The sequence below is a fragment of the Hyaena hyaena genome, unplaced genomic scaffold (genome assembly GCF_003009895.1).
Source record: "Hyaena hyaena isolate Hyena2069 unplaced genomic scaffold, ASM300989v1 scaffold_501, whole genome shotgun sequence".
NCBI classification, from domain to species: domain Eukaryota; kingdom Metazoa; phylum Chordata; class Mammalia; order Carnivora; family Hyaenidae; genus Hyaena; species Hyaena hyaena.
In genome coordinates this window covers 901,688-913,761 of record NW_024081135.1, presented here as the reverse complement: position 1 = coordinate 913,761, position 12,074 = coordinate 901,688, and the positions used below count along the sequence as shown (strand labels likewise).

At 52.9% G+C, this 12,074-nt stretch overlaps 1 protein-coding gene across 1 annotated transcript in view; it reads left to right on the top strand.

Annotated features, from left to right (window-relative positions):
• Positions 1-5,441, top strand: part of WNT7A (Wnt family member 7A) — a 60,788-nt gene extending 55,347 nt beyond the window's left edge. The window contains exon 4 of the mRNA XM_039254945.1: positions 2,998-5,441. Coding sequence (XP_039110876.1) covers positions 2,998-3,477 — 480 coding nt within the window. The 3' untranslated portion in view covers positions 3,478-5,441. The remainder of the gene's footprint in view (positions 1-2,997) is intronic.
• The last annotated feature ends 6,633 nt before the right edge of the window (positions 5,442-12,074 follow it).

Genomic DNA, 12,074 nt, shown 5'->3' with positions numbered 1-12,074 from the left:
GTCCGCTGAGTGCACACCTAGGCTTACGCAGTCCATCATGATGGACACATGGAGCGTGCCCAGCGGGGAGAGATGCCGTGAATCCACAGTGGGCACCCTCCATGTGTCCATGAATGCCGCAGCTATGAACATCCTTGAACCTGTCTGCTGTGCACACAAGCATTTGGTTCTCTCAGGTGTATATATACCCTGGAAGTGAAATTTCTGAGCTAAGGCCGGTGCATCTTCAGCTTTATTAGACGCTGTGCCATGCATGCACTGCTCCCCCCCAGCTGTGAAGAAGGTTCCGTGGCCCTGCATTCTGGGCGTTGTCAGAATCCGTGAGTGGCCCCAGCACATCTGTGCTGACATGTCTGACTGCACTAAAACCCGCTGCCTAACCCTGCCCCCAGAGTGTGTCGCCACTCCCCAGAGCCTTGCTCTGTCCCCACGCTTCTCGGGCCAGGGCGGGAAGGAGGACCAGATGCGTGGGAACAGTCTCCTCACTGACAGCCCAAAGGAGCATCTGTTTTTTGGGGGTGGCTCATCCAGTACCAGCAGCATGTGTGTGGAGGTCATATGAGGGTGCCTGACACAGTAGGTGCTCTGTCACACTAGGTGTCCTGGAATCGGAGCATTCACCAACTGGATTCTCTGTTCCTGAACATTCTGGATGCCTGTGGCATTGCTGGCTCATTCAGTTGCTGATACTGTGGTTGAAACAGGGTGGCCCTCACTTCCTGTTGAGTCCGTTGACTCAAACACTGGTCCCCTCCTCCTGGATGCAGAGCTCTTAGGACTGGGAGGATCCCGAACATGCACCCATCCTTGGAGACAGGGGACCTTCTCTTGTCGGGGTCCCGAGCACCCACACAGGCCCAGGCCCAGAGGCAGAACTCATGACTATTTTTTTGAATGTCTGATTCTGTTCCTGACTTTTGTCAGAAAAGATGGAATTGCTCTCATTCCATGTTTCAGCAAAGGCAACTGAGGCCCAGAGAGGATGTGTGGCAATTCCAAGGTCACAAAGCAAGTAAGCAGCCACCAAGCAGTTGATGCAGATCCTCAGCAATAAGACCTTTTCCTCTGAATGCCTCATAGACCAGCTCTAGGACATAGTGAGCCTGAGTTTTGACCCCTGTGAAATGAAATCATACTAACCTCATGGAGTTAAATAATGCCATGTATAAAAGCACAGGCACAGTGTATATACAGGTGGTGATTACATGTTCAGTCATTTACTCACAAATGCACTATTTTCTCACTACACAACAGGCAAAATTAATTTGGCACTCCAGATGAAGACCATGAAAATGCTCATATACACTATGACCCAGGAACTATGCTCACTAGTATGTCCCCCACCCAGAGCCTGGCACATAGTAGGAGCCTCATAAATGTCTATTGGGATAAAATCAGGCCAAAGATGATAAGGAGGGAAGAGAAGCTTTAGTTCCAAAGATACTCCCTTCTAAAATACAGCTTTTAAAAAAAGAAAGAACATAGGGGAAGGGAAAAAAAATAAAATAAAAACAGAGGGAGGCAAACCATAAAAGACTCTTAAATACAGAGAAGAAACTGAGAGTTGCTGGAGGGGAGGCGGGTGGGGGATGGGTTAAATGGGTGAGGGGCACTGAGGAGGGCACTTTTGGGGATGAGCACTGGGTGTCATATGTTAGAGATGAATCACTGGGTTCTTCTCCTGAAGCCAAGACCACACTGTATAGTAACAAACTTGAATTTAAATTAAAAGAAAAAAAAAAGGACAAACAAAGAAGGGAGGGAAAGAAAGATTTTTTTAAAGAACCCAAAGCCTGAAAACAACCTAAATATCTAGTACCATGGGCAGTTTGGTAAATTTTGCCCTCCTTTCCTGCTGGGATATTCCAAAGCAGGTGTTAGCAAAATGCCATCGCGGGCCATCTGTAGCCCACTGCCCATGTATGCCAATAAAGACCTAATGAAACCCAGCCTTTAGTTTTGCCTGACCTTGAACTTCGGAGCAGCGGAATCATACAGTATGTTCTTTTTTTGCATCCAATTTCTTTCACTCAACATCACATCTTGGGGATCTGTTCTTCTTGTGTGTATGAGTTCCTTCTTTTTTGTTGCTGACTGGTAACTCATTGCGTGATTATAATTAATTACAATTATTATCCCTGTTTTGCATACTGGGAAACAGCATCACAGAGGAGTCAAGTAAGTTGCCCAAGGGCACACAGCAGGTTGATGTTGCGTCTGGGACTTAAACCCAGGCTCCAGCATCTGTGCTTTTTGCTTTTTTGTACAGCGCCGCCTCTCAGAGCTATGGCAGTGGGAGCCCATGAGGTATTGGGAACTCAGAAGAGGCACATCATGTAGCCTGGATGTCAGAGAGGGTTAAATCAGAGCCAGGGTACCCAGCCCCAGATGTTCACTGTGCCTTGCAGATGTCATAAGTGGTCAAAGCAGATGACCTCTGAAAATACATACTTGAGGTCAGGGAAGTAACAGAGAGGGGTGGGGACTGTGGCAAATTGGGGTCACAGGTGCCAGCCTGTGAAGGAGTCAGGTGCAGGTACGGGAGGGCCATGCTGGCATTTGTGGCCAGCGTCCATACCCAAACGTCGGCACTCAGTGGTGCCAGTTATTAAATAATTTGAGTCTCACTGTAGAGTTGCCAGATGCCCTTTCTATTTGCCAAAAATAACCCCTGGAAGTTGAGCTGCTGGTTTTTAAGTGTTGGCTCAAAATGATTTTAAACCTGTGCGGGCCGAAGGGAAGCTCTGTGTGCTCTGGGCTGGCCTGGACTGATCTGAGCACCAGGCTCAGGACCAGATAGGAGCTGGGAGGCCAGGAGAGGAACAAGTTCAGGGAGGAGCACAGCACACAGGCGGGAGGTGAGAGGGATCTGACACTAGGTGTGAGTGTCGGCCACCTACCGGGAACCGGAAGCCCAGGCCGGCGGGGCGGGGCGGGGCTGGAGGCCCCACGGGCGTGCAGTGACGGCGCTATGCTCTTCCCCGCCCGCCCCCGCAGATCCTGGAGGAGAACATGAAGCTGGAGTGTAAGTGCCACGGCGTGTCGGGCTCGTGCACCACCAAGACGTGCTGGACCACGCTGCCGCAGTTCCGGGAGCTGGGCTACGTGCTCAAGGACAAGTACAACGAGGCGGTTCACGTGGAGCCCGTGCGCGCCAGCCGCAACAAGCGGCCCACCTTCCTCAAGATCAAGAAGCCGCTGTCGTACCGCAAGCCCATGGACACGGACCTGGTGTACATCGAGAAGTCGCCCAACTACTGCGAGGAGGACCCGGTGACGGGAAGTGTGGGCACGCAGGGCCGCGCGTGTAACAAGACGGCACCGCAGGCCAGTGGCTGCGACCTCATGTGCTGCGGCCGTGGCTACAACACCCACCAGTACGCCCGCGTGTGGCAGTGCAACTGCAAGTTCCACTGGTGCTGCTACGTCAAGTGCAACACGTGCAGCGAGCGCACCGAGGTGTACACATGCAAGTGAGCCCGGGACTCCGCCGCGCCGCCCTCTCCAGCTGCAAGTCAGACTGCGGGGAGAACCGGACAGCTTCCAAGCTGCAATCACCCTGGCGGGTCTCTCCCCGGATCTGCACGGGGAACCGCAGGAACGCTGCGCTTGTCTTTTCTGCTGTAGGGACAGTCTCCTGGGTCTTCCGGCAGGCGCCTGTAGGAAAGATCTCTCCAGAGCCCTTGACCATTCTCTTCCTGACCCGCTGCTGCTCCACCTAACCCCAGACACCGCAGGGGGCCCGCCTTGGCCTGAGGAGCAGAGCCTTTTGGCACCAGGAGCCCTGGACCCTTGGGCCTCAACATAGCAATATTTAACAATTTATTCTGATAAAAAATAATATTAATTTATTTAATTAAAAAGAATCCTTCCACCTCGTCGGGATCCGTTTTCTGCAATCAAAGTGGACCGCTTGCTTTCCTTGCGGGATAATTTTGTCACTAGAGCAAGGAGCCGAGTAGGCCTGTACATGATTATTCTTTATGCAGATATTTCTACTAGTCGGTTTTGCAAGTATGCCCTTGCAGCACTAGATGTTTCAGAGCAGATGTCCTTTATACATATATAGATATATATACACACACGTTTATATTTTTTTGCTGTTTGCTGCTACTTATCCAGAAATCTAAGCCGGTCCAGATTTGGAGACGTTTCCCATCCTTGAGTCCTGCCCAGCTCACACTTAACACCAGTAGAAAAACCCAGTTTGGAATTCGGAGAGAGAGGAAAGATAATAATAAAACTCCCAGCAGTTTTCATCTTTTGGAAAGTGAGCCACTGGATAAGAGAGAATATTTTGTAAGAGACTATTTTTATATGAATATTTTATTTATATTGAGTCTGCCTGTATCACTCCATGGCCTGTGCTTCTTCTCAATTCCGCTCCTCACTTTGGGGTAAGGAGGAGCGAGGCCTGGTCCCTAGGGGGAGGGACCCTCACCGAGCTGGGTTCTCAAATTCTGTTGGCCAAGTGGGCGAAAGCGGCCCCTGGATGCCTGGACTGAAGCGTCATGGGTAATACCTGGGAAAGGATTCAGACCCCCAGCCTCACTCAGCCTGTTATGCTCAGGTCTTCTGAGCAGGGGCGCTGAGCAGTGACCTCACAGTGAGCCATGCGGCAGGCACGCCCGTGCCCTGGGCACTGGGTGACCATCACAGGGCTCGATTGTCACCACTGTGCTCAGGGAGGCTGCTTCTCACCAGGGTGCCCCTGCCACTGCCATGTGTCCCCAGAGGTGAGGCCAAGTCCTCAGTTATGGGGAAGAAACACTGGGGTGAGGGGTCCCATGGATGGCAGGGCTCAGCAGGGCTTCCTGTGGATGTCACAGTCCCAGGGCAGACTGGCAGAGAGGTGTAAACCAGGCCTCTCTGCTCTGGGTCCACCCACATCCAGTGCCTCTCAACCCAGAAAGCTCTCCCCCAAGAGGCCGTGGGTGTTCTAATCCATGTCCGTTTGCATTTCTGTGTGCACGCATGTGTGTATGTCTGTGTGTGTGTGTGCCCTTCAGGAGTCTTGGGGTCGTCATGTGGCTGCACCTCCAAGCACCTCTGGGGTCCTGATGTGCATACATCTTGTGTGCTCCCGCATATACCCTGCTATGTGTGTGTCTCTCTCCATGTGCCTGAGACGTTCAGGGTGGTGTGTGCATGTGGGTGTGTGGCTGTGCATCTGCGGGTCCCCGGGTGCCTCTGCTTGCGGGTGAGGTGTGGTGTGAGGCAGACTACAGGGACCTTGAGCAACTGTGTTGAGCCATCAGGGGAGGGCACCTCTGGACTCTGTGCCCACAGACACTGGAGAAACTCAGATACCTCTGAGACCACAGCCTGATGGCCCCTCTCACTGGGTGCTTCCCAGTGTCTAGGCTGTGTTGGACTCCCCAATGTCAGCGTTGGACCTGGATTACAGCATGGACAAATAAAATGGCTGGATGGTTGGTTGATTTGTTCCCTTGGACCATTTATTTCTTCTTTACTTGGGTGTCGGTGTGGGTAGGGATGTGAAGGAATGAGTGGATGGATGGGTGGCTGGCTGGATGGGCAAGTGGCTGGGTGGCTGGGTGATGAATGGGAGGGTGAGTGAGTAGATGGGTAGATGAACAGATGGGTGGCAGAGTGGACAGGTGGATGGGTGAGTGGATGGGAGGATGGATAAATGGATGGGTGGATGAATGGATGGGTGGAGTGGCAGGTGGATGGGTGAGTGACTGGGTAGATGGATGGTTGGGGAGTGGATGGGTGGCTGGGTGGATAGGTATGGGAAGAGAAAATATACAACCGTGTATTTTCGGATCCCATGTCATGGTTTATCTCTGCTTTAGAAAACCAGAGTCTGCCATGATCGAGAAGAGTTTCCAAGCCTGCATTCCCTGTCCCTGGCCTCATGGTGCCCGAGAACGGGGAAGGTTCTGACCAACCTCCCTGGGTACCAGAAGTCCCTTACTGTGCAGACAAAGGGTAGGTGTGGCATGAGGGGAGCCAGGCCTCCGAGAAGAATGGCCACGTTGGCTGCCAACCTCCCTCCTGGCCACTCAGCACACTGTTAGTTCCCAGCCCTGAGGCCGCCCTCTCTCTGAGGCCCCCAGCTCAGGTGAGCTCCGAGCCTCAGTTTCTCCACTTGTAAAAGGAGGATAATAATACCTACATCACGAGGCTGCTGTGAGGGTCCCTCCTACTAATGACTGTATGGCACTTGGAGTTTCAGAGCAATAGATGAATAATAAATATTATTGATTATGAGTATTATTGCCATTCTCTCCATAATGATAAGATAACTCAAACACAGCTATGGTAATAAATATTTGACTCTGCTGGGCAAACGTATCTTCCCCTCTTTGGCTTATTCCTGAAGAGGCTTTTCAACAAAATGGACATTAAAAAGGCCCAAATCTTAAGAGACTGAATCAAAATTTTAATCAAAGTCTCCCACTCTTTGGGTATTTTGACAAACATGGTGAGGGTGGTGCAGGCTGCAAGCTGAACTTGACCTTTCCACCACCAGCATACGGCCTCCAGTTTGCTCCAGACCTCTGGTTTCAGAGGTGGAGAAACTGAGGCCCAGAGAGTGGCAGTGCTTTAGGCAAGACTGCACAGCAAGGCCGGCACATGTGCCTTCTGGGGAAGGCCTTTCACCAACACAGGGCAGCCCAGCGGCAGCGAGATAGTTTTGGGGGGGTTCCCATTTATTGTTTGGACATACATATGTACGCTTGTAGGTGTGCGCACACACATGCACACGCCCTCTGGACTTATGTCCAAGCCTAGCTCAAGGCTCCACAGGGCAGGATCTGGGCCTTCCCAAGGGCCATAAAGGGACAGTGCCCTGGCAGCTGGCCGAGGGAACCCCAAATCTTCCCCTTTCCCCCCCAGAACCTCAGCTTCTCCACCTCTGGGTCTTGTCTTCCTCGGCCTCCCACCCATCAGCAAACCCCCTTTGTCTACACCAGAAAACACCCAAATCTGACCGCTCTGTTGGCTCACTCAGCAGCTGTTTAGTGGCCAAGTCCAGCCACGTTCCTGCCATGCCCAGGTCCTCTTCTTCTGGGTCACATTTCTGGAGCACATTTCAGTCTCCCTTGAGGTTGAGAGTGGCCAGGGGGCTAGGTTCTGGATCACAAAGTACTGCACTCCCAGCCCATCGACATCTCCCACACCCCTTCCCTTCCACTAGCTTGACACAGCCACCCAGGGACCATAGGCTGTGGACAGTGGAACCACAGAAAGAAGGGCTCTGAATGGTCCCTGCACCATTGACCCTGAATGGTCCCTGCACCCTTGACCAGCTGGTCAAGGAACACCCACAGGCAAGAAATGTATGTCTTTTCGTGGAAGCCACTTAGCCTTGGAAGTTTATCTGTTACAACACTGAACCCCTCCCTCACTAGGCTCCAGCCAGTGTCCTTCACTCTGTTCTTCCAACATGCCATGTTCCGATTCTTCCTCTGGGCCTTTGCACATGCTGTTTCCGTTGACCTCTGCATGGCTGGCTCTCTTTGGCTAATAAGACTCCACTCAGATGCCAACTCTTCAATGGTACAACCTCAATGACCCTAGTGTCCAGCACCCTTCAGCCACTAGTTTTGTTTCTTTGTGGTATTTACCACTATCTGAAATTATATTTCTCATTTAGTAGAGGCTGTGCAGTCTAGTGGTTCAAAGCATGGAGCCAGGTGCCCTGTGTTCAAATCTGCCTCTGCTGCTGTGTGGTTTAGAGCAAGTAATTTAACCTCTCTGTGCCTGCATTTCCCCATTTGGAAAACAGGCGCAGTACTAGAATTATTGCAGTGTTTACATGAACTGCCACACATAAGTTACAAAACGGTGACCCGCACACCGTAAGGGCCGAGAGAGTGTAAGGCTTGGGTATTAATATGTTTCTTAAGTTCTGTGAGTGTAGGACCTCATCTGTCTGTCTTTGGTGCCCCTGGTTTCCAGTGCCCAGCACACAGTCGAGGTTAATAAATCTTTGCTGAATCAGAATGACTGAAGATCTGAAGCCTGTTCCCACATGTGCGGGGCCCCTGCTTGGGCCCAGGCAGAGGGTGGGGGTGGGGGCAGTGGGCTCAGGCGGGCTTCTAGAGCTAAGGAGCCAGGGGACAGAGGTGGCCTGTCCCCAGTGCTGCCTGCCAGCTCAGGGGCCAGATGGGAGTGCAGAGACAGAGCGAGCTCTCCGAACGTGGTCATGGACACAGCTGCTCCGTTGACCAGGTGGCCGCTGGTTGCCTTAACAACACTCCTAGCCCCAGAAGAATGTGCTGGAAACAACAGGAAAACTCTGCCACCACCCTCCAGCTTTGCCCCCACGATGGCCAGCTACTCCGAACCTGAGAAAGTGTCAGGGTGCTTGCTTATATGGCATCCACACGGACCCACAGTCACACGTGGGCACTGAGTGAGAGACCCAGAGGGACTTGCATGCGGCCCAGGGAGGGACCAGTAACCTACAAAGGAGACATACAGGGGTGTCTGGGTGGCTCAAGTGGTTGAGTGTCTGACTCTCGATTTCCACTCAGGCCATGATCTCATGGTGTGTGAGTTCGAGCCCCACCTCTGGCTCTGTGCAGCCAGTACGAAGCCTGCTTGGGATTCTCTTTCTCTCCCCCTCTCTCTGCCCCTCGTGCACACTCTCTCTTTCTCTCAAAAGTAAATAAACTTATAAAAAATTAAAACAACAACAACAAAGGGGGAGTACAGACATGCATCCGCCGTGACCAGAGCCCTAGACAGACCCCGTCAACAGGTCCCGAGAGACACACACAGGACGCCTCGAGGGGTAGAGGGTCGCGCTGGCAAGATACACATGCAGAGGCCAGCCACAGGCTCAGCAACCCTGATTACCTGGAGGCCCTGGCTTGACGCTCACCTTTCACCTAAGGTCCCTGGCCCCTCCTTGGTGGCAGGCCCCCACTGTGTGTGTGGGGGGGGGGGCGCAGGGGCAGGTAGGAACCGGGATCAGGAGAACACGCAGGCAGGAAGGAGATCACTGATATGAAGAGAGACGACTCCTGAGGCCCAGCACCTTCTGCGGCTCTGAGGTTGCCTCACACAGCACAGCGTGTCCTCCCCAGAGCTCACGACGCGGGGCTCCTGTCACCACTCTGCCCCCTCTTGCTCGGGATGGCCAGGCCAAGGAAGGTCCAGGCCTTAGCGACCTCGCTGTAAAGTGCTTGCTAACCCCAGCCGGGCTCCCCGAGGCTCAGTGCGGACTGCGGCTGTGCGTGCCCGCCGTGGAAGAGCCCACGCCAGCACGGCCGCGCGGCCAGCCCGGATGCCCTCCCCACCGTCAGCGGGTGCGGCAGGGCTCCGGGGCTGCCCGGGGCCTGTCTGACCTGCGTGATCCGCGGCCCCCACTCGGACTCAGATCAAAAAGTTACAACCATTTTTACGGTAGTACTGAGATACTTGCCTTTCTCACACGCGTGTGCTCCCAGGTGTAGCGTGTCCCAGAGGCCAGATGACACGCGACAGCAGATGGGACTGGATGCAGTGGTCGGCAGATGCGAGAAGCCAGCTGACTTCGATGAAGCCACACAGAGGAAAGATGGGCAAAAATGTAAAACAACGCCACTTTTTCCACTGGTTTTAAAACACAGAGCCATTTTAATTTAAAATATGTTATTTAGGGGGGCGCCCAGGTGGCTCAGTCAGTTGGTCAAGCATCTGACTTCAGCTCAGATCATGATCTCACTGTTAGTGAGTTCGAGCCCCAGGTCGGGCTCTGTGCTGACAGCCCAGAGCCTGGAGCCTGTTTCCGATTCTGTGTCTCCCTCTCCCTGCTCCTCCCCTGCTTGCACTCTGTCTCTCTCTCCCAACAATAAATAGACATTAAAAAAATTTTTTAATTTTAAATATGTTATTTATGTAAACGTAGCAGGCTCATTATCATTTAAGAGGAATACATAAATATTTACATTTCTTTCTCAGCTTTAATTTCTGTTACGGTAACTGTTGATAGATCAAACATGCACACACACAACTCTGCATCTGCAGTAATTTCTCTAAGGGTTAAGGGGTCCTGAGACCCCAGTGTTTGAAACCTGCCGCCTCACGTGCATGGCTAGTGATTGATCACAGTTCTTCTGCTCACCCAGATTCAGTACATAATAGCGGGGGAGCACTTGTTGAGTGGGGACTGCATGCCAGGCTGTTCTCAGGGATTTAGAAGGGTCTCTCCAAGTCCTCACATCAGTCTCACGACGTAGGCACTCTGAAGATGGAGGAGAAAACCCAGGCCGAGTTTCCAGCGATCTGACGAGGTCATGGGATTAGTTACATGGGGGACTGGACCCTGGGGCAGTCTGACTTGAGAGCTCCCTCCCCAGACCCCAGGAGATGGCTTCTCCTGCCTGTCTCTGCATCTGGGGTTGTCAGATGGAATGCAAGATGCCGGTTAACTCTGAATTTCAGAGAAGCAACGACAGAAAGTTGAGTACAAGTATGTACCAAATATTACATGGGGCATACTTATCCTAAGAATTCATTGTCTATGTGAAATCCACATGAACTAGCATCCTATGCTTTTATTTGCTAAATCTGGTGACCCAAACTGTGCCTGGGCTCCTGGGTGCTGAGGGCCCCAGCCTCCTGGACATCCTGGGGTGCTGTCCCCAGGCAGCACGGCCCAGCCACTTGGCTGTACATCCTGACACAATGCCTTCCCTCCGTGGTCTGCATTATGGCTCCTCTCCCCAGGGCAGGGATGAGGGGTGGGGAGGAGAGCTGAGCTGTGATGACGATGGGCAGTTTTCATTCTGGTACCATTTCCCCTCAAATTCAGACCCTGGGGTAGTCTTCTCAATCCCCAGCTAACTGCCCCTTCACACACCCCTACACCCCCCTCCCCCTGCACCCCACAGCCCATCATCTGCTCAACCCACCCCCACCCAACTGCACCCCTCCCCCATTCTGGAGGACCAGAGAGGACTATTCTTTGCATCCTCACCCTGACCCTCTCTGGCCTCCAGCAGTTTCAGCAACAGGCTCTTGAAAACCCCCAGGTCCTGGGTCTCGCTTATCACAGTGACACCCATTCTACAGACTAGGAAACTGAGGCTCAACTCCCAGGGCCCATCATTTAGTGTTTAATTAGGTGCCAGGCTGCTCCATCCCAAAATGCCAGGTCCTCTTCCCCACAGGAGCGTCTTCTTCTGCCCTGCACAGCCCCCACCCCCCACCCACTGGCCGGCCCCCACCTGCTAGCCAGCGCACCTGGACGGTGGCTGAGACTTGACTTACGGCAGACACTCTGACACGGCTCCTGCCGGCAGAAGGCAGCCAGGGCTGCACATCTATCAGGGACGTGGCGGTGCTCCATCAGTGAGCACACCGGTGGGACTTTTTCACTTAATATATAATTACTTCCTTGAGTTATGTCCTTTCTCTGCCAGCCTGGCCTCTCCTCTGTTGTTTCATCCCCCCCCCCCCCCACCTTTGACCTCTGAAAGGATGATCAATTTGTGTGGTTAAGCACCAGCAACAGGCAAAGAAGGCCCAAGGTGGCAGGAGCTCCGGCAAAGTACACTCGGGAGGGAGCTTAGATTGGAGTTCAGACAGGGCGGCAGAGTTATCAGGAGCACAGGTGTGTGCTATGTGATCCCGGGAAGGTTGCTTTGCCTCTCTGGGCCGCAGCTTCCTCTCAATCACTGGGCATTTGCGTGCCACGCCCTCTCTCATGTAATCCTCACAGAAGGAGATGGCTGTCCTTATCAGCTTTGGGATGGGAGTTTGTGAGGTTGCTGGAGCCTAGTCCCATAGACTGGGTGGGCTCAGACAACAGGAACGATCTCTGGACAGCTCGAGTGCACGTGCAATCAAGGCATGTGCTGGGTTCATTCCTACTCAGGGCTGTAGCGGAGTCTGTGCCCAGCCTCTCTCTGGGGCTCAGAGATGGCCATCTCCTCCCTGAGCTCTCCACATCATCTTCCCTCAATGATTTCTGGGTCCAAATGTCCCTTTTTCATAAGGGCACCAGTCATCCTGGACCAGGGCCATCCGCATGGCCTCATTTCCCCTAGATCACCTCATTAAAGACACTATGTCCAAATAAGGTTATGTTCTGAGGTACTGGATATTAGGAC